The sequence below is a fragment of the Vipera ursinii genome, assembly GCF_947247035.1.
Source record: "Vipera ursinii genome assembly, chromosome: 3".
Classification (NCBI taxonomy): domain Eukaryota; kingdom Metazoa; phylum Chordata; class Lepidosauria; order Squamata; family Viperidae; genus Vipera; species Vipera ursinii.
This window is the reverse complement of record NC_139516.1, coordinates 111,946,324-111,968,092: the sequence shown is the minus strand read 5'-3', so window position 1 is coordinate 111,968,092 and position 21,769 is coordinate 111,946,324. Positions and strand designations below refer to the sequence as shown.

General features: G+C 40.1%; 1 protein-coding gene across 1 annotated transcript in view; it reads left to right on the top strand.

Annotated features, from left to right (window-relative positions):
• Positions 1 to 735: 735 nt before the first annotated feature.
• PAPPA2 (pappalysin 2) overlaps positions 736 to 21,769 on the top strand; it is a gene marked incomplete at both ends in the record, with an annotated part of 159,355 nt that continues 138,321 nt past the window's right edge. Inside the window, 2 exons of the mRNA XM_083357379.1 lie at positions 736 to 1,249; positions 16,210 to 17,269. Coding sequence (XP_083213505.1) covers positions 736 to 1,249; positions 16,210 to 17,269 — 1,574 coding nt within the window. The remainder of the gene's footprint in view (positions 1,250 to 16,209; positions 17,270 to 21,769) is intronic.

Genomic DNA, 21,769 nt, shown 5'->3' with positions numbered 1-21,769 from the left:
AACCTTCCCCCACCAATATAGTCCTTAGTGAGGACCAAAGCTGTCAAAGAAATTGCAAGCAACTCCCAAAGCAGTGGGGAGGAGCCATAGACTGGAAGGTGGGAGCCAGGATAGAAGGGGCAGAGAGGTGGAGTAACAAGACAGAATTTATGAGGCTGGTCAACAGCAGCCAGCAGCATCAGCATCATCAATCTTTTCAAGGAGGTAGGGAGGCTCCTGCGCTCCAACTATCTTCCGGCTACCTTTTGTTTCTCTTATTCAGTAATCTAACCGGATCTCTAGCCGCACAATCACCTGAAAAGAAATGGGGGATACCCACAGCACGGAACCGGCAGATCGTTGGCACTAACCTGCCCCTGACCTCCGGAGCGCAGCTTTTGGGAGAAGAGCAGGAAGACTCGCACCTGAGAGCCCGAAAGAGGGAAAGAAAGAGAGCGCGAGAGAAAAGCGCGAAGGATCGGGGAGGGGGCGAACAAAGAGGCTCCGAGGATGCTCTAACGATGCCGCGGGCGGCCACTCGTCCTCACGGAGCCTTCTGGGAAGGGCGTTGCTGGCCGAAATGATGCTCCCAATCTTTCCTCGGCGCGCCGAGCGGAGAGATCAGAGGCAAAAGACAACCTAAGCCCGGGAGCGCGCTCCGGAGCAAAGCACACCATCCCGCCAAGGGGATCATCAAGTCAGGTTCGGAAAGGGCCTCGAGCAGGAGAGCGCCGTAAGAAAGCTGCGGGTCGGAGGATGGCCGCTCCACCTGCCTCGTCGCTCCTGGCGGCGGTGGTGTGCCTGCTGGCCTTGAAAGGCCCCCACTTCTCCTGGGCAAAGCAGAGCGAAAGCCGGCCTGCGGCATCCCGGGACGGGGAGCCCTGCTGGGTTAGCAAAGCCAGAGCCGCGACTCTCCCTCGGCACCCTTATGCCAGCTACCCGCCTCCCGTCGTGGGAGCGGCAGCCTCGGCGTCGGGGCGCAGACCGGCGCCCTCGAGGCTCCGCCGCGCTCCCCGTTCCGACGGGAGCAGCGTGGAAGACACGTGGGAAGAGAGCAACGTTTTCCCGCTACGCCAAAGCGCCAAAGCCGGCCCTTCTGCCCCAGCGGCGGGTTGGGCGCCGGATTCCGTGGCCGCGCTTTACTTCTCCGGCAGAGCCGAGCAACTGCGGTTGCGGCCGGGAGCCCTCGTCGAGCTGCCCCGGGCCGAATTCACCATCGAGGCTTGGGTGAAACCCGAGGGCGGGCAGAGCAATCCGGCGATTGTCGCAGGTAAAGTTGTGGAAGTAGGTCAGGCTAGGCTAGGCCCGAGGGGGAGAACGTGGGGCCCATCTTGGCATCCGTTCATAATTTATAAGGACCGAAAGAGAACGGAGGTTCGTAAGGAGCTTGAAGGCAGAACTGGGCACAAACTAGGTACACGTGACCCGTGACGCGGGGTCGAATCTCCTGCCGTGGGATCGAATCGCCCCGAAAGGGTTTTCAATCGGGTCGTTGCCTTTGGGCGTTTGCGTTACTGGGCTTGAAGTTTCAAATATTGCATCTGCGAGAGGGAGAAGGGACATCTGCAAGCAGCCGAGAGAGAGCCAGAGAAGTTAATTTCCAGCCTAGAATCCCACTGTGCCCTTGCAAGTTGGCTTGTCAGCACCATAGATTGGTCACAATCACGATTTAAAAAAAAAAAAGCAAGCAAGCGCCTTGCCTAATAGCTATAATGATAGATATTTGGATTGATTTTCGCCAGTAATTATCTCTTCTCCCCATTTCTTGATTTGCACTACTGAGGTAATGAATGCTGATGTGCTGAACAGTTATAGTCTGTATTATACAGTTACATAACATACATTTTCTATTTAGAGTCGTGTTAAACCTATTTAACATGTTAAGAGACACAAACCTGGCTATTCAGGAATCCATCTGTTCCCTTCTATACTTTATTTTGTAACAGACTGTCCTGTATACTCTGCAACAACAGCTTTTGCTATTTAAAGCTACTTTGCATGTATTATTCAGAAGGAAACTCAGTGAATTCAGAGAGAGAGAGAGAGAGAGAGACAGAGACAGAGGCTGCTAGATTATTACTGCCTTGCCCCAGTAAAAGCTGGTTCTCTTAAAAAAATATCTCTGTCAATTCATTTTTGTTTTGGAATTGTGAAAACAGTTTATGATGGGAAATACCTAGGAGGCTTCTGTTGGATTTGTATAATAATGGGCTGCCCATCCAAGGATTTAGGCTAAACTGGAAGCTGGAAAAATATCAGTGACAAACCACCTCCTACTGTTGCCAAGATCATGATACCACCTCCGTTTCATTGCTGTACTTTACCCTGCCTGAATTGCCGCTGTGATCACACATCTGCTAACAGGTAGTGACAGTTGTTGAAAGAACAACTCAGTAGTTGATTATGGAGTCCTTGCTGAGTGAGGCTGTGAGTGGTCATAGAGTTTTTCAGTTCCTGGACGGTCCTCTATTTAAGTACAGTAGCAGCATTCCAACTATGTCAGCAACTTCGATAGAACAGATGAAGTGTGTGGGAGCAAGAATATGGGAAGAGTCAGTAAGATGTATGTATGTACATGTGCATGTGAATCTCCTAAGTGATCAGCAGGCAGCTTTGTGGCCTAAAAAAGATTCTTTGCTCCTGTTGTATTGGAACAGATTAAAAACAGTGTAAAACAAAGCACTGGCTTTTGAACCTACAGTATGAGGAAAATGTAATTGCTTAGGAGCATGTTACAGAAAGCCTCCTCCAGTATGTTCCTGCTGAAATGTTTGTTTTAACATCCCCTTCCCCCCCCCCACTAATGTGTGATGAGTGACTGCACCCAAGTAAGTCTTGTCAGTGGTGGTTTGTGTTGGCTTTCGCAATGAGGCATGCCAGACCTGATTTTATTATCTTTCTGGCACCAGTCAAGATATTGTTGTCCTTATGCACTTTTTTAATATAATGCCATGTCATTTTAAATAATTGGTATAAAGAATTTAAAGTCATTTCTGCCCTTTTTATGCTTGTATCGTTTAGTCTAGTGTAAAAGAATCATTCTAATTTAAAAAGTGAGGTTGCAATTTCAGTATGTTGTAAGCCATTCTGGCAGAATTCTGTTTTGAAGGGTACCATGGAACTTTTTTTAAAAAAAATAAATAGATTATGGTACCCCAGATTTTTTCATCAAGCTGGATGATACATAAAGCTAGATATGGGAAGGAAGGAATTATGGGAAAAAAAATTCTGCTTTTAGACCCAATTGCAAGGTGGAATAATTGAATCAAACTGCTACGTGCTCTAGATATCAGATTATGGGATAAAGGAACAGTGATTTATCTTGCTGTTACTTCCTTTTGCCTCTAGCTGACCAGACAGAAAGCAAAGAGTTAAAGCAAAAGTAAAGAGAAATTTAATAATTTTTATCATTAGATTACATTAGGTAATGAAGTAGTTAGTCATTTGAAGCAAAATGCAGTACTGTCCAGCAAGATGAATTGGGTTGCAAAGTGTTTGTTTACTTTATTATAAACTGTGAATGTTACAGTTTTTCTTGAAATTACGGACAACAGGGATGCTTTGAATTCATAAGGTTCCCCAGTTGGGGTTTGATGCATTATGCATATGTATTTTTCTTTTTTGGTGCCTCTGAATCAGTTTTTGGCTCCTGGTGGACTGCCTGGACAAGTCCTGCAGTTTTCTTGGCAAGATTTTTTTTTAAAGTGGTTTGGTATTGCTTATTTCCTAGGACTGAGAGAGTGGGATTGGTCCAAGTTACCCAGCTGGCTTTGAGTCTTAAGGCAGAACTCATTGTCTCCTGGTTTCTAGCCTGACGATTTAATCACTACACCAAAGTGGCTCTCTATACGTCATGTAGATTGTACTATTTGATGCTTCTAAATATGTATTAATTTATTTGGCTCACCACATTGAAGACAAGCAAAAACAATGGAAATAGAGCCCAAGCATTTGCAGATAAATGTAGCAGTAAAATCGGGATGTGCTTTATTCATGAGAATAGACATGAATGTCTATTCATGAGAATAGACATACAATAGACAAATAATAGAAGTTGAAATCCTAGTGTAGTGAGAATAAAGATTATTGAAATTTGCTGTGATATGGCTTGTAATTTTATTGATTGATTTAAGTAATTTTACTGGCCATCCACTTTCAGTAGATTTGGGCAGTGCCCAAAACTAAAAAAGACACACAAACAGCTAAAAATGCTAAATCAACATATGACCCAGAGTATAATTCTCTAATAACGAAATCCACAAAGCAGGGGCCATTAAACAAATAGCAAACATCAATTCCTGCTATTAAAATTATAAAATGATGTGCTGTTTTTCAGACTGAAGACTACAGCAAGCCTTTGGGTCACGTGCTTATAGAGGCATATTCCAAAACAGCAGTATGTAGAACATGGTCAGAAGCTAAATTTAATAGTATTTAAATACCTTTAAATCATATTAAGTTTCATGAAATTAATTACACCAGTGCAATTACTTAACAGCTTTTGAAGCGGTTAAGAGGACTGCTCCCAGAAGGTCACATAGGTTCCTTGGCTACAGATTATGCATATCTGTGATGCACACAAATACTGTATGTTATTTATTTATTTATTTATTTTATTGCATTTATATACCGCCCTTTCCCTGAGGACTCAGGGCAGTTTACAGGGAGTTAAAAATCAACCATACAAAAGTTAAAAACCAATTTAAAAAAGATTAAACCATATTACCCTGTACTATTAAAAACCCCAGTTAAAATAAATTTCTCCTCAGCCTGGGCCCCAGAGCTCAAAGAGCCAGGTCTTCAGGCCCCGGCGGAATGATCGGAGGTCGGGGGCAGTCCTCAGCTCCACCGGCAGCTGGTTCCAGAGGGCAGGCGCTCCCACTGAGAAGGCCCTATCCCTGGGTATCACCCGCCGGCAATCTCTTACCGGCGGGACCCTGAGCAGACCCTCCCTGTGGGAGCGCACTGGGCGAAGGGCATTTGATGCCGGCAGCAGGTGTTCCCTCAAATACCCCGGACCCAGGCCATGCATTATGCATGAAAATCATGAAAGTGAAAATAGAAATCCGGTAGAAGATTGGGAATATGAAATTAACACTGTATTTCTGGAAGACACAATAAAAGTTTTTTGAAACAAGTGACAAAACCTTAATAGAAACAAATCTTGCTGGCAATGAAGGATTCCAATAATTCTGACATCTACTGCAGCATTCATTATTATTTTTGCTTCATTTTGCTTTGTTGACAACCTCAATTTTCTGAAGCTGTAAGGAGGAGAATTTTGATTAAAAGGTGAATACACTGATTAAGTGGAATTACAAAGAATCTTGAGGAATAGAGACATTGTCATCTTAGTATTTATAATGGCAAGTTATCAGAATTGAGTCTATTTAGTTGTGTAAGTTGGATTTTCAGAGAATTTAAAAAGTTGGTTGAGATTCCATAGCTAGAATTTATGAAAAAGAGAAGAATTCAAAAACTTTCACATGTGAATGAAAAATGAAAAGTTCTCTGATGATATTTTAAAATGATATGATCAGGAATAACATGTAACTCAAGAGAACAGTTTAGTTTAAGGAAAGTATCAGCCCCAGAAAGAATTACGGCTCTCAGCAGGTACTGAGATAAGTCAAATAATTATATTTGTATTTGCTGAGGTTGATATTCTGTTAGAGTTGAAGTGAAGATTGAAATACTCAATATCCGGATTGACTTCAAGAACAGTTATGTTCAATTGGGACAAGAATATTAAAATGATACAAGAAGTTATTTTTTGCCAAGATAGATGTAGAGAATTTCTTTTAAAAAAAGCTCTTGTTTTAAAGATCAGATGAGTTAATTGTAGAATTCTAAAAGAGCCTCTATGTAAAATACTTAAGAAATTACAATGTGAACATCAGTTATAATCCAGAGAAATAGAACCAGATAAAATATCCCCATTTTCAATTAAGGAACAAAGATGAATGCAAAAAAACAAAAAAAGTAGTCAGCATAGGGTTGGTATGGAGCAGAATTCAAGAACATATTATTAGTCAATTTGTACATACCGGTATATAAAATATGTAAAATTAGGAGAAATGTATACAATATGTATGCCAGGATATCTATTTCTTGATTAGGGGAAGGAGGGAAGAAGGGAGGGAGGGAGGGAGGGAGGGAGGAAGGAAGGAAGGAAGGAAGGAAGGAAGGAAGGAAGGAAGGAAGGAAGGAAGGGAGGGTACATATAGTAATTGTTCTGGAAACTCTGAATGTAGTCATGTCAGCCCAGATACTAATTGGCCTTTTAATTTTTTCTGCTCCCCCAACACTTTCTGGATAGCCTCCTTTGGCTGTATTCCCTGGATGAGGTCCAGCCTTACCAGAGTGAGAAGGCAGTATAGCCGCTTGATGAATGAGACAAGGAGAAATGTATTTGGTGATTTAAGTTAAGTGCTATTAATAGTCTGATGACATGTGGCTCTATTTTTTCTTGCCACCTGAAAGGTGAGGAAACTGAGTTTTGAAATGGAAATTAGCTGGGGTATTGGATTGAATAAGGATTGGACAGAACAGGTCTTTTTAAGATGGATGAAATGTGAATAGCTTGCTTGCCAGCATTTCTCCTGTTTCAGAGGGTGTTACATTCACCTTAAGGGGTTTTTGGAAAAGTAAAGTCTCTCATGACTTTTTGACAGCTTTAGAGAGGCTGCCAGGTTTTACCACTTATGGACAGGATAATCTGCCATGATGATTCATATGCTCTGAGCATATGCTGGCAATACTACTACTGTAGATATCTACTTTCTGAAAAAGTTTCAATTGGAAGATCTTCCTGTGCTAATAACTATGGTTCAGATTAGCACGTTAAACTCAGTGTCCCCATCTACAAAACCATTTGGGCTACGTTGATGAGAACAAACATTTAAAACTAATCTATCATATGGGGTTTGAACATTGTCTCCAGATTTACCGAGAACTATAATACCTGATGTGCAGAAAAAATACCAGAATGCTAGAAAATTATTAAACAACAGTGGTTTAACTGCTCAATTTTTAGAATATTCACCTGAATAGGAAATATTACACAACTCTGAAATTGCCAAATTTGTTTGAAGTGGAAAACTTTTCATGGAAATATTTAGCCTCCATAAAGTTCTTCAGCCCATATTTCTGACTACTACAGTGCCTTATATACAGCACTGACCTTGCATAAAACTTGGGAATTTCAGTTCGCACAGAGAATTGTTGTTTGCAATTTGATTGATATATCCAGATGTATATGCATATTTGCACCCACAACTTGGGATCTGAATGCTAAAGGAGGATTCCTTTGCATAACAGATCACATGTGCAATAGTATTTTGTTTTTTTCTGAAGAGAGGCATTTTAAATAAAGAAAATCTAAATGATATTAAAATTGAACAAGAATATTTCTAGCAGATGCTGAATGAAAAAATAATGGGCAAAATGATGGATAAAAATCTGCCCAAACCTAATATTGAAAATTTTAAGTTTTCAATTACAGTATGTTCCTTTGTCAGACAGAGTAAACCTGGTAAAGTTTGGACCATTAGTTTTTTTGGGATTTTTTTTTGTTCTAAAGCTAATGAGATATTCTTTTCACCAATCTGTCCAGGTCCCTCAAAATTGAGATTTACTATTTGTATCAACATAATGCCATCCCAGTCCTGCAATGCATATCCTTAGAATCTTGGTAAAATTACTTCGTACATTCAGATATTTAGTCTGTTAGAATCAAGTCCCAACGGTGCTTTTTCAAAAGGCAACTGGACGTCCCTTGTTTTTCCTTGAAGATCTTTAGCTTCTTATCCAAGAAGCTTCCTCAGTTCTTCCTAACTGAAGAAGCTTCTTGGATAAGAAGCGAAATGTCTTCAAGGTAAAACAAAGGAAGTCCAGTTGCCTTTTGAAAAATCACTTTTGGGACAATCATGACTCGGATGGTCAAGAATCTCCATAGATTGTTAGAATCAAGGCTTTTTTAAAAAAAACAAAACAAAAATGTATTCTTTTAATGGATTGTATAGCACCTAGAATTCAGAACAGAATGAAAGGAAACTTAAGTTAAACCACAACTAAAGATTGCTCTCCTGGAGGGACAATTTCAGGTCTACATCTGCTATCTCAAGGCTTCTTTTGAATGGCATTAAAGGTTGTTGAGAGAGAAGCAGAGAGAGGAGAAGGTGGAAAAATATTGGAGAGGGACCCTTTATTAATAAATAAATTCACCTTTTTTGTTGTTTTCTAATAATGAAACCCACCAAGGTAGTTGGGTGCTGTAGGTTCTGGAGAATGCAGAACTTTTAAAGAGGAATCACACACGAATAGCACTTTTGATTGAATTGCAGCATTTATACAATTTCAATTTGGCAATTCGAGAACAAAATAATCAGTTGTAAATAATGTGTATATGTACAGTATAAACATTTTCTGATGAAAATATGCAAAAGTGTAACTAATATTAGGCATTAACAGAGTGTATTCCATGGCTGCATGCAGATGTATATAATTAACTTTACCTTTCTTTTTTTACTTTTCTAAATTTCTAAATACGTCAAGTGAAAAAAGAATCTATAACTGAGAGGAAAGTAATAGTTAAAAACAAATATTTCTTGTGAGATTCTGGTTGTGCAAAGAAGAACTTTCCTGGATCAAGCTAAGTCTACAGAATCCAGAAGCCTTAGAAAAGTCCCAGTAATCTGCAGGCAGTAATATTACTGGCTCTGGAACCAGCCAATTGTCACACTACTGCTGGATCCTGATGGTCTATATCAGTGATGGCGAACCTTTTAGAGACCGAGTGCCCAAAAACCAGCCCTGCCCACCTGCAGGGCCACCCACTGCCTCCACGGCTCACTGCAGCAAATTGCCCAGATGGCCCAACAGCACTGTGGCAGCCACGCCCTCCACCTGCACCCTGTAGCATCAACTGAACGTGACGGGTCATGAGGGTGGAGTCTTGTTCCTGCTGCCCGGCTGCCATGTCCTTGGCTGCACTGCTCCGCGTGGTTCGCACCCGGGAGTGACTCTCCTCTGGGGGGGCTGCAGGGAGAGGCGGGGCTGGGGCGACGGTGCGTGTGCCCACAGAGAGGGCTCTGAGTGCCGCCTCTGGCACACGTGCCATAGGTTCGCCACCTCTGTTCTGGTGAAGGATGACAGGAACCATTGTTCTTGGGTTGATACATGTGGTCCCATCACTTTAAATATAAGCAAACATTGTATTACTGGAAAGGCTTGAAGCAACCCAAGCACTGAGCATGACAAACACAATGCATGTGCAAATAAAGATGACTTCCTGCATCTTTAGTAGATGTGCAGAAGATGGCAAGCAAATTCTGTCAAAAATATTAACTGTTCAGCATCCTGCTGTCTTTGGTTTATGGGCATCCTAAATATATCCAGTCATTAAATGTAGAAATGGGTAAGATCAAAACGAGGAGGAATAATAAGAAGCTTGGAGCATTTTCATCTTTCAGTTCAGCTCATTCCTAATTGAATGTACAATAAAGAGTACAGGACCAGTAACAATAATTTAAACCACATGGTTTTGTGTGTTTCATTTTTTTTTTAAAAAAAGAGGCTAAGCAGTACAGGAGGAGAGGTTTTTGGCTTGCTTGAAATTGTGAGCATAAATTATTCATATCTGAGGCATGAACTAACTGCTGAATTTTATGTCATGGGCCAGATTTCTCATTCCTCCTTTCATCTGCAAAAGTAATTGCTACCATTTTTGAAAACAGGTGGAGGAGGCATCAGAACTAATAGATGCAACAATAGAAAAACAGTAACATGGATAGGGAAAAACGGGGTGGAAGAAGCAGTAAGAGAAGAAAGCGTCTGTAGTTTGCAAAATGGCCTTTCATGGTATAGGGCAGGGGTAGGCAACCTCGGCTCTTTTATGACTCGTGGACTTCAACTCCCAGAATTCCTAAGCCAGCTGTGCTGGTTCAGGAATTCTGGGAGTTGAAGTCCACGAGTCATAAAAGAGCTGAGGTTGCCTACCTCTGGTATAGGGCTTGAAGATTTTAGTATGTGGAAAGAAGCCTTTTCCAGTTTAGAACAGAGCAGTTCCTACAAGCACCTGATCGTCCTAGTAGCTATTTTCCCCAGGACAGATTTTTTAAAAAAACAAAACAAAAATCCATGTATTTAACAATAGAAAGATATCTACTATACAAAAATGGAGAGATGTACTCTACCTAGCAATTAGCCAGAGATCTCAAACTTTCCAAAGGAAAGGATTAAGGAAAAAGAAGCTACCGTCCCAAAGCATAAGGTCTTGTTGTTCTTTATCTTTAACACAATGAAGGCAAAAACTATTAGAAGATTATGGTCCTGAAAGAACACCTTTCTTCCAACATTTCACACCATGCTGTGAGAGACAATGAGTTCAATGAAAGTGAGCTGGGTTATTTGTAAATATAATGAAGGTGGGATGTAGATAGATAGATAGATAGATAGATAGATAGATAGATAGATAGATAGATAGATAGATAGATAGATTGATTTCCCTGTTGGGCAATGAGAATAGCCTATTTATTTTCATCCTGAATGCTCAAGTCAGTTGGTAGAAAAAGGGGAGAAGTGAGTTACTAGTACAGGATTATGTTGTCCTAACATGCCTTGAGAAATATGTGACTGAATATGTAAAAGAGAAATGTGGGGAAAGGGCCTGAAGAGATGGAAATAATGTGGAACAAATGAAAGGGAAAATGTAGAAGTGGGTGAAAGATAATTATGGAAGCAGGGGTTATTAAAATGTATGGATTTCTGACTTGTCAAGAGGAACTTGTAGGGAGATGGTAACTTTTCTTGAGCAACCTTTGCTAAGAGCCCCAGCCTCAGTTTTATATTAGTATCTCTCCTTTTTTCATAAATACCAGTTGTCTCTTATTAATCCAGTTTAGGATTGTTTGTTCTTGAGTTGGCTTCAGTAGCAACCCCACTAGTTTTCCTGAAGGAGATATTTGGGACATAAGGCTGGCTGGCTGGAGATGCAAGAAATTGTCTCTCTGTGACATCTTTTGCAAAATGAGAAATGGTTGAGTTAGATTTGTACCAAGTATTTTTGCATTTAAATCCTGTCTCTTGGTTCTTCTGCTTCTACTTCCTGTTTACCTGTTCCTTTGCTGACCTCCCATTTTGCTGGCTGTCTGATTATGGGAACTGCTTGTTCAGTAAAGTTGTATATTACCATTTTAAAAAGCTGTTGCTGGAGTAGAACTCTCTGATCCCATCTTCAGACACATTCCTGGCCATCTTCTCACTTGCTGGCTAGGTTTCTGAGACAAGACCCTGAAAACATTCTGAGATTTTCCAAAGCAGATTCTCTGGGTTAGAAAAGCTTTAGCACAGTATGGCGTCGAAGTTGAAATGACAACAAGAGAAGGAAGCATGTTTGTCACTTCCTGATTATAGCAATGAAGGATCTGTGGAAACAATTTTGAGAAATTTGCAAGCAGGATTTTGATCCATTCAGATATTTGTGTACTAGGACAAGATAATAAAATAATCAGGAGGAAACAGCAAAAAGTTGCCCCTATCGTTTCATGTAATTGTTCAATGACAGCCAATGAAGATGCATCTGTACAAACAACTACAGAGTTAATCTGGATTAAAATGAAGATTGAGAGTCAATTGGGATGAGCCTTGGTGGAGCAGTGGGCTAATGCCTCCTTAAGTAACACCAGCTGCCTGCAATTAGTGCAGGTTCGCATCCCACCAGGCTCAAGGTTGACTCAGCCTTCCATCCTTCCGAGGTAGGTAAAATGAGGACCCAGATTGTTGGGGGCAATTAGCTGACTTTGTAATAATGCCGCTTGGGGGGGGGGCGAAAGCCCTAATGAAGCAGGCATATACATAGAATGAAGGCTATTGCTAAGCACATTGGTTTGTGCTTAAATTGTAAGCTGCCCTGAGTCTTCGGAGAAGGGCGGGATATAAATGGGATTAAAATAAAATAAAAAATAATTGTTCTTTCTTTTTTGATACTTTAATATTATTTATTGTGATTCTAGCTTTTATTTATTTTCTGCCTGAGTGGTTATATACATAGATATAAATAAATAAATAGCTTAATATATTCCTCCAGTTAAATATTGTGACATAAATTATTTAGGAAAATAAATGTGTCTCTATTCCTGGAGGTTTTGGTCCAATTTTTCCCCCTCAGTAATATTGAGAAAAATATGCATGATAGACATTCCTGTATTATTTAATTTACTGTGTATGCCAATGCTCATGTAATGAGGAAGGGGAAAAATATGTTCTCATTGTCATGGTTCCAACAGATGAAACCCTTCAAAAGAACTTTGAAGCATTGTTTACCTTAAAGAATCTTTTATTCGAGAAACAAAGTATGGGCTCTACATAGCTGAACCCAAAAACTAAATTCCCCTCCCCTGGATACAAAGTAACAAAGTACAATACCCTCCTCCAATAAACAGTCATAAATCACATCCCCCAATTAGCTTGAAGTGTGGGCTTTCTCCCCAGCTCTCCAACCCACCAAAACACTATCAGCTCTGGGACCAATGTCCTTGAGTTCCCACGGCTGAGTTATTATTGTTATGACTAGCTGGACCCTCATCCCTATTCCCCCTCTCAGCACCAACTAATTCTAAAAGCATAGAGAAAATGGCTGCATTTCCATCTGTTGTCAAACCAAGAACATCTGATGTTAGCAGCATTGACACTTGTGCTTAGTATGATGTCTTTAATCCTTAAAAGAGAAGCTTAGACTGTAAAAAGAATTCTGTGAGACTATGATAGAAAGTTTATGCAAACTTAGAGTAGTATTTCTCAAACTTTGTGTAATCATGAATGACTAAATAAACATATGTTTACCTCAAAGTCACTTGAACTGAGAGGTTGGAGGCAAATAAATAAATAAATAAATCTTTTAGTGATATGAGAATTCATATATTCCAGCAAATAAATATTATAATTATATAGTTTTCTTTGTGTATGCCTTCCCCTTAATTTTAAAGGCCCTTAATATTTAATAATTGAACAACGTTGACATTGACAAAGTCATCATCAATCAGTTGCAAAAGGCAGTTTTACTTGGAACAACTTATATCCTACAATGACGCCTTTATTTTTTATTATATATTACAATACAATACAATACATAATATAATAATAATTCTGTAAAAATGCCATTTGCCTGCAAGGAAGAACTGTTGGGACAATAAAATAAAATAATAGAAAATAAAGTACCTAAAGTGCTCTGAGACTTTAGAATTCAAACAGATAGCCATCTGCCACATAAAATCCCAGACTTAACAATTGTTGATAAAAGAGGTGAAAGATTTCTGGATAGTGGTGTGGCAATACCTGGAGACAGCAGAATAGAAGAAAAAGAGCTGGAGAAAATAATAAAATACAAGGATCTTCAAATAGAAGTAGAACAATGGTGGCAAAGGAAAACAAAGGTAGTACCAAAAATAATAGGCACCTTGAGTGCAATCGCAAAACAACCAGAGCACCACTTGAACACCATCAGCATTGACAAAATTGCCATCAGTCAATTGCAAAAGCAGCATTACCTTGGGACAGCTTAGATCCTGCAATGATACCTTTAACACCAGCAAACAACAACATGTAGATACTGGTCCTTGGGAAGGACTCGAAAGGTGGATAAAAATGCCAAATCCAGTCTAAACAGAGTTTATTGAGTATGTGACCAGCCATAATAATAAATTGATATGCCATCTGATTCCCGGTGACAAAAAAAGCTGTACTGTAGTTAAATTCTTTTATTCTGACTTAAGTAAAAGTAGTTTTGTTGGCATCATCTTCTCTGGGTAAATGAACCATAATATATTTGTTTCGTTCATCTGAGAGACTGTAGCAGATCATTTAGCAGATATTGACGGGTCACCCAGTGGTACACAGACCACACTTTGAGAAACACTGCTTTGGAGCAATGATAATAAAATTCAGGTATTTTGATAACTTTGTCAGCTGATGAAAGCTTCCATTGGAGAAGCTGCTTGTTGCCACAGAACGTTTAACACTAGAATTATTTTATTAGATTAAGCAACATTTCTTAAACTGTAGGTATGTGAACTGTTTTTACTAAAAGCTTAGGAAATGGTCAGAAACAGAATAAAATTTCCTATAGGAATATATTAACATGTTTTGCTGTCAAGTACCTTATAACTCTTCTTTTTGGAAGCAATATTCATAACCTCATGATTCATGAAATGCAAATAACAATTCAACATTTAAAACTATTCAGAGTAACATACTAAGGGTCACATTTACCTTTCCCCTCCAGTTACATGTTATTATTTCTCAACCATACTATTTAGTTTCACATGAAGAAGAATAGAGTTGTGATTGAAATATCTTGCAATTTGCATTTAGTACAAATGTCAGAAGAACTGGTGATTTTTCAGAGATTCAAATATTCACCTTCTTATATCCTGTGTGAGAGCCAGGTTTTAATCACCAAATGTTTTGGCTCCAACATTTATAGATTTTTCCTCCACATTACTGAATTCCAGATAATCTGGGAAAGTAATTGGAATTCAAGGTTGAAAAATAGTTTCTTATTTTTTTCCTACCATGTTAATATTTGAACAATTAAGGAAATGAAGATGCAGGTATTTTTGAGATTTTTGGCCTCTATTTTCTTCTTCATTAGTACATTTTATAGACCTTGAAAATATCTTTGGAGTTTTATTTTTGCATGTGCTAAAATAGTTAACTGCTCCACTCTTGAATGACAGGATAGGTAATGGTCGTAGCAATGTATTTACTGTATAAAAGGTTAAGGTAAAGGCTCCCCCGCACATGCGTGTTAGTCATTCCCGACTCTAGGGGCCGGTGCTCATCTCCATTTCAAAGCCGAAGAGCCAGCGCTTGTCCAAGGACGTCTCCGTGGTCATGTGGCCGGCATGACTAGACACCAAAGGTGCACGGAATGCTGTTACTTTCCCACTGTAGTGGTCCCTATTTTTATACTTGCATTTTTATGTGCTTTCGAACTGCTAGGTTGGCAGAAGCTGGGACGAGTAACAGGTGCTCACTCTGTTACGTGGCACTTGGGATTTGACCCGCCAAACTGCCGACCTTCTGATCGACAAGCTCAGTGTCCCAACCCACTGAGCCACCGCATCCCTTACATTTACTGTATATATACAGATAAAACATTGCATTGTTTTTATCTGTATTTATAAGTTTGTAAGTGTGACCTTTGGGAAACCTTTGTGAGTGTTAAGGGCAGGCATTATGTGGAGCTGGTATGTGTTTCTCCAGCAGAAGGCTGTATTCTATTAATTAGGTAGATGATTAAGACTTTGAGGTAAGGTATTCTATACTAATCCCATAATCAGTGGCTACTTCATATATTCTTATTCTGTCTTTCTTTGGACCTAACTAGATGTAGTCCTGTACACAAATGTTCTGGTCTCATCTACAAGATTCCCAATTCAAGACCCCAAATTATTGGTTATAAGGAGAACAGTAAGTAGCTTACAAGGAGTCCCAGTGAAGTATATTTTACGTTTCATCACATTAATGAGCCATTTGGAATATTTCAAATTTTACTTTATTTAATTCAAATGGCATCTTTCTAGCTGCCAAGAATGTATACTTGGAAACATCTCTGTGTCACTGTAATTTAATATTTGCCACCTTTTGTTTATCTTGCATATAATAATGAATATTACTAACAACACTAAATAGGAATATATTATGCAAAAGTACTCGCAGGTGGCTTAATTACGGAATGAAGAGTGATGTTCCCCAGTACAGCCAGCTGTCTCAGCAAGCAATTGCATTAAGTATTTGTTTTCTAGAAGAAGAATGAATACCACAGGATAGGAAAGACAGATGGGACTGAGACCCAGGAATTGTCAGCATGAGCCATTTGCTCTAATGCTCCTCTGGGGTTTTACTTGCTCAGTCAGCACCAATTCTCTGGATAGCTCCACTGGCAAAGAAATAAGGCTGGCTGCAAAGCTGAACAATTTAAATACAGTACTTGATGCGGTGTGATATGCAAATAGTGTCTACTTCTTTTTTTTAACCTAAGCCATTAGACAAATCATTTTCAATTTCCAAGAGTCTTGGGGGGTAGGTGGGAAATCACATTCCAATCGGTTTAAATATGTAAGTTTGCTATAAGTATGCCATGTGGTGATGGGAGAAGATATAATACTTTTACTAGCATTCCTATGTTGCATTCTTTCCCCCTTTTTTCTCTCTGTCCTCTCCATTTAGGTGTATTTGACAATTGCTCTCACATTGGCAATGATAAGGGATGGACTTTGGGCATCAGTTCGGAGGAGAATCCTGGAAGAAAGAATGCCCGTTTCTTCTTCTCACTCCGTACAGACCGTATCAAGAAATCTGCCACTATATTGGCATACCACCGTTACCAGCTCCATACATGGACTCATGTGGCAGCCACTTACAGTGGGAAGGAGATGCTTCTGTATGTCAATGGCAAGCGGGTAGCTCGCAGTTCCCAGCAATCTGGTGACCTTCACAGTCCTTTCATGGCCTCTTGCCGCACTTTGATCCTGGGAGGCAGCAACTCAGATGGACACAACTTCCGAGGCTACCTGGCCCTACTGGGCCTTTGGAACATTGCTATGCCCCAAGAGAAACTCCAGAGGGCCTTCCTGGGAAAGTTTGAAGAAAGAAAACCTTCTTTACTGCTCAGTGCAAAGTTCAGCCATTTGCAGCAGCAGTGGGTAACATTTAAGGATGGAGTCTACCCACAAGTAGAGATGATATATAGACCAGAACCTCAAGTTCTATCTCCGCTTACACCCCCCCTCTGTGGACAGACTGCCTGTGATAATGTGGAATTGATATCTCATTACAACAGCCACTGGCCGCTACGGAATGAGAAAGTAGTGCACTATCGGGTTGTCAATATCTATGATGATGATGGTCTCCATCCTACTGTGAGTGATGAACAGATTGCCCACCAGCACCAAGCCCTGAATGAGGCCTTTAGCCGCTATAACATCACCTGGCAACTTAGAATTCACAAAGTATATAATTCATTGCTCCGCTACCGTGTGATTCTAATGAACTGTGAACCTGGAAAAATTGGCAATGAGTTTTGCAATCCTGAGTGCAAGCACCCACTGACAGGCTATGATGGTGGTGACTGCCGTTGGCTGGGGCGCTGCTATGTCTGGGAGCGTCGGGATGGTGTGTGCAACATGGAGTGCAACAATATGCTCCACAATTTTGATGATGGAGACTGTTGTAACCCCAAAGTAACTAATGTAAGGAAAACTTGCTTTGATCCAGATTCTCCACAAAGGTAAGTAGAAGTGACTAAGGCACTGTGCTAGTCTCTTGGGGTTTCTAGGTTCTCAAAGATTACAGTTTTGTGTGCAAATTTCTGTTTTTAAAATTTGTGGGTTTTTTTCTTTCATTGATGTACTGCTAGATATATAACTCAAAGCTTATCCCACATTAATTTATAGTGTTGCTGTTATTATTAATGCACTAGTTTATATTGTCTTGAAGCTTTCAATAGCTTTACTGTCATTGGAAAAGTCTTTCTCCATAGTGATTTACAGTATCTTTGTGGCATTACCCAGCCATCATTGTAGTGGTATAAAATCTGCCCTACTTATTGTTTTTGGAGGGCACAATGGTTGGACAACTGTAGAAGACTGTCTACATTCCTAGTGAAAAATTACCTTTCCCTCATTCTTTTCTCCATTTGTTTATATCTGTGCAAGTGGAAACATACAATTCCAATTCCTTAATGTTAATCCACACATTATTCAGGAACAGTCTTGACTTCGTTCTTGAGTACAGTCCATTGTAAATAAATGTAAGTAGAAGTTGACAACGTTTGTATTTCCAAACAGCAGTTATACTTTATATTTTTAATTGATTAGTTGATATGTAGACTCTTTTATTTAATACCTAAACAAAATATGCAAATAATTTAGTTAATATTTTCTTTCTTGCATACCATTTTTCTTTAGATCATGACTGAAAACTCACTACCCCATATGTTGCAAAAACTGTGACCCAGAGCTGTGCATTCCCCAACTCTATGCCTTTTGCACTAACAATTGATCAATTGGGTAGCATTTTGCTTGTTTGCTGCCAACAACACCAATTAGATGACATCTTGGGTGAAAGGAACCATGTTGTTACAAGTGTCCCCAAAATTTAATACACATCATTGGGTGGAAGCTGGAAGCACTATGTAAAGTAGGGATTTTTTAAGGTAAATTGCAGAGATATTAGACAGCTGGGCATAAAGTGAACATGTGTCTCCTGCAAGGTGCCAGTAGGCAAGTTGATACTAAAACTTGGCCATCCATACATTAAATTGAGTATCAGCAACAGATTCTGAAATTAATTTATTTTTCTCTAATAAATTGTGTGCAACATGGCAAAAACACAGGAAGAATAATCTCTAATTAAAACAGAATTAAAACTTAGATTTTACAGGACCCTATGTCTATCATATTGTTTCAGAAAAATCTTGCAAGGAAATATCCTTAATGTTATAAATGGATATACGACTTACTTTTGGGAAAATAATTTCAGGGCTCTAAAATTATTTTTCCAAAAGACATCTAGATGAAATGCTCTAAAATTTCTGAGAAACAATACAATAGTTTTATGTGACCATCATTTCTTCATCTCACACAAAACTAGTTAATTCTCTCTAGAGGACTTAATCTAGCAGTTGATGTCCACCCTCTTTGTACATCATGAACATTGCAGTTGTAATGCCATGACCATAAAGTTGTCTGTTGTAATATATTCTATGGACACCACTGTTGGATTAATCAACTCTTTAAACCTAATGAGTCTGTGGACATGGGGTTTGGCTAAAAGAATTATCTTACAGCACTGGAAGATAAAATCTACTCTGCTTTGCAGCAATGGATTGCTGATAAATGTTGTTTGTCAGCATGTTAAATAGTAGCTTTTTATTTTTTAACAAAAAATAAGGAGAAAGACTTTTCACCAATAGGTTTGATGGTGGAGTGGGAATTCTGCTTATAATTTTTGAGGCCTTTTTCTTCTTTTTTTGTTGTTTTTATTATAATTATATCTGAAGTGATAGTATTTTCTTAATAGTGTTGTATATAGCTATACCTTTCTTCTGTTACTTACAGTAATAACACAAACCAATTAGTGCTGCTACCTTACTAATAAGCTTTGTAATTAATTTACTAAGATGGCTTTCTCTTCTATTATGTACTAAATCACATACCATTTATCAAGACACTATATAATACTCATTATTTTTTAGCAGTAGTTTGATTGGCTTTCCCTTTCTTTTCATTAATTTGTATATAGCCTTTGAGCTGTAGATGTTGGATTCTGAATTCTTAATACAATTCTCAGCCTCCAGAGTTCTGCAAATGTCCTCCTGGAAGATGAGCATTTTACTGAAGGAAGCTGGAAACTTTAGCAAAGCTACAATATTAGCTAGGAGCTATTCCTGGGAAAACAGCAACAATTGCATCAAATACTGATGGGGGCTACTAGGTCCTGAATTGCTCTTAGTTTATTTGTCAGGGATTGTCAAATCAGTTGCAAGATTTTTTGCAGCTGCCCTAACTGTTATATGACTGTCACAGGTATTTAGTGGTAAATTGTTGGTCAGAAGCAAGGTGCACAATAAAAGTGACAAACATTCCTATCCCCAAAACAAAACATAGAACACTTTTAGTGGGTCTGGAGTCTGAAGAAATTATAATTACTGGAAATAATCTTTATGCCATGCTGCTACCAACATTTAAGAATAGTCCAGTAGATGCTCCAGCAGTCACACTTTACAGAAATGCTTTTGGTCCATGGATTATAGGTTGCTTACCTCTGATCAGGACATTTTATGAAATTGGCATAATGAACTGTAAGCCACAAAACTCAAGTACAATATATTTGTAAAATATTTAAATTTAAATATTAGCTCTGCTACAAATATTTAACACAGAGTTCATTATTTAGTGCAAAGTTGATTAGAATTTATTGACAGAAGCCAGTAGAAAATGCTTGAATTAATGCCACGAGTCAGTTTTAGCTTGTAAATGAAATTTCTTTTTTATAAAACGAGAAGGATAGAAATTGATTTGATTGATTGATTGATTTATTATATTTATATGCCGCCCTTCTCCCTAAGGACTCAGGGCGGCTCACAACAATAAAAACTAAAAAAGAACATGAAAATACAAAATTTTAAAAAGAATTAAACAGTAGATATGTTCAATACATAGTAATTTAACCCCATAAAACCAAATTTAAAACCATAGTCAGTCCAGGCCTGCTTGTTGGAACATCCATGTCTTCAGGTCACGGCGGAAGGACCGAAGGTTGGGGGCCATCCGCAGCTCCGGAGGCAGTTCATTCCAGAGGGTCGGCGCGCCCACAGAGAAGGCTCTCCCCCTAGGGGTCGCCAGCCAGCATTGCTTAACCGATGGAACTCTGAGGAGGCTGACTCTGTAGGAGCGAACTGGGCGATGGGAGGTTGACAATGCCAGCAGGTGGTCTCGCAAATACACCAATTGTGACTTGTTTTTTCAAGATACAGAACCCAGGCACTAGATTTGTCTTCTCTTGTCTTATCTTCGCCCACCTTCCAAATTAGGTTTGCGAAATGAAGTAGTGCAAGCTAACCTGGAGGTTTACCTGTCCGTGAGGATCTCCTGGAGGCTTCCTGTTTTCAAAGCGTACAGCCAGGCCTAAGCCATGTAGGGCTTTAAAGATAATTACTAGCACCTTGAATCGCACCCGGAGGACAACTGGAAGCCAATGAAGCTTACGCAGGAGTGGAGTAACATGAGAGTATCGAGGAACTTCCATAAGTACCCGCACGGCTGCATTTTGCACCAGCTGAAGCCTCCGGGTGTACTTCAAGGGCAGCCCCATGTAGAGAGCGTTACAGTAATACAGGTGAGAAGTGACAAGGGCATGGGTGACCATGCATAGGGCATCTCGGTCCAAAAAGGGGCGCAACTGGCGCACCAGGCGAACCTGTGCAAAGGCCCCCCTGGTCACAGCAGTTAAATGTACTTCCAAATTAAGCCATGAATCCAGGAGGACATCCAAGTTGCGAGCCCTTTCAGAGGGGGGCAATACCTCCCCCCCATCAAAAGAGATGGAACATGTTGGACAATACAAGATGCCAGTATCCACAGCCACTCAGTCTTGAAGGAGTTGAGCCTGAGCCTGTTCCTTCCCATCCAGACCCGCACCGGGACATCACGTCAAGGGCATCACTGGGTTTGTTTGGGGTGGAGATGAACAACTGGGTATCATCTGCATATTGGTGATACCTCACCCCAAAACCACGAATGATCTCACCCAGTGGCTTCATATAGATGTTAAACAGGAGGGGGGAGAGAACTGACCCCTGAGGCACCCCACAAGAAAGGGGCCTCAGGGTGGATCTCTGCCCCCCTGCCAATACAAACTGCGAATGGCCTGAGAGGTAGGAGAACCACCATAAAACAGTGCCTCCCACTCCCAACCCCTTGAGCCGTCACAGCAAGATACCATGGTTGATGGTATCAAAAGCCGCTGAGAGGTCAAGTAGGACCAGGACAGAGGAACAGCCCGTGTCCCGGGCCCGCCAGAGATCATCTACCAGTGCGACCAATGCCGTTTCCGTGTTGTAACCAGGTCTGAAACCAGACTGGTACGGGTCCAGATAGTCCGCTTCATCCAGGAATTGTGGAAGCTGATGCGCCACAACACTCAACAACCTTCGCTACAAAGCGAAGGTTGGAGACAGGATGATACTTATTCATCGAGGCCAGATCCAAGGCAGGCTTCTTGAAGA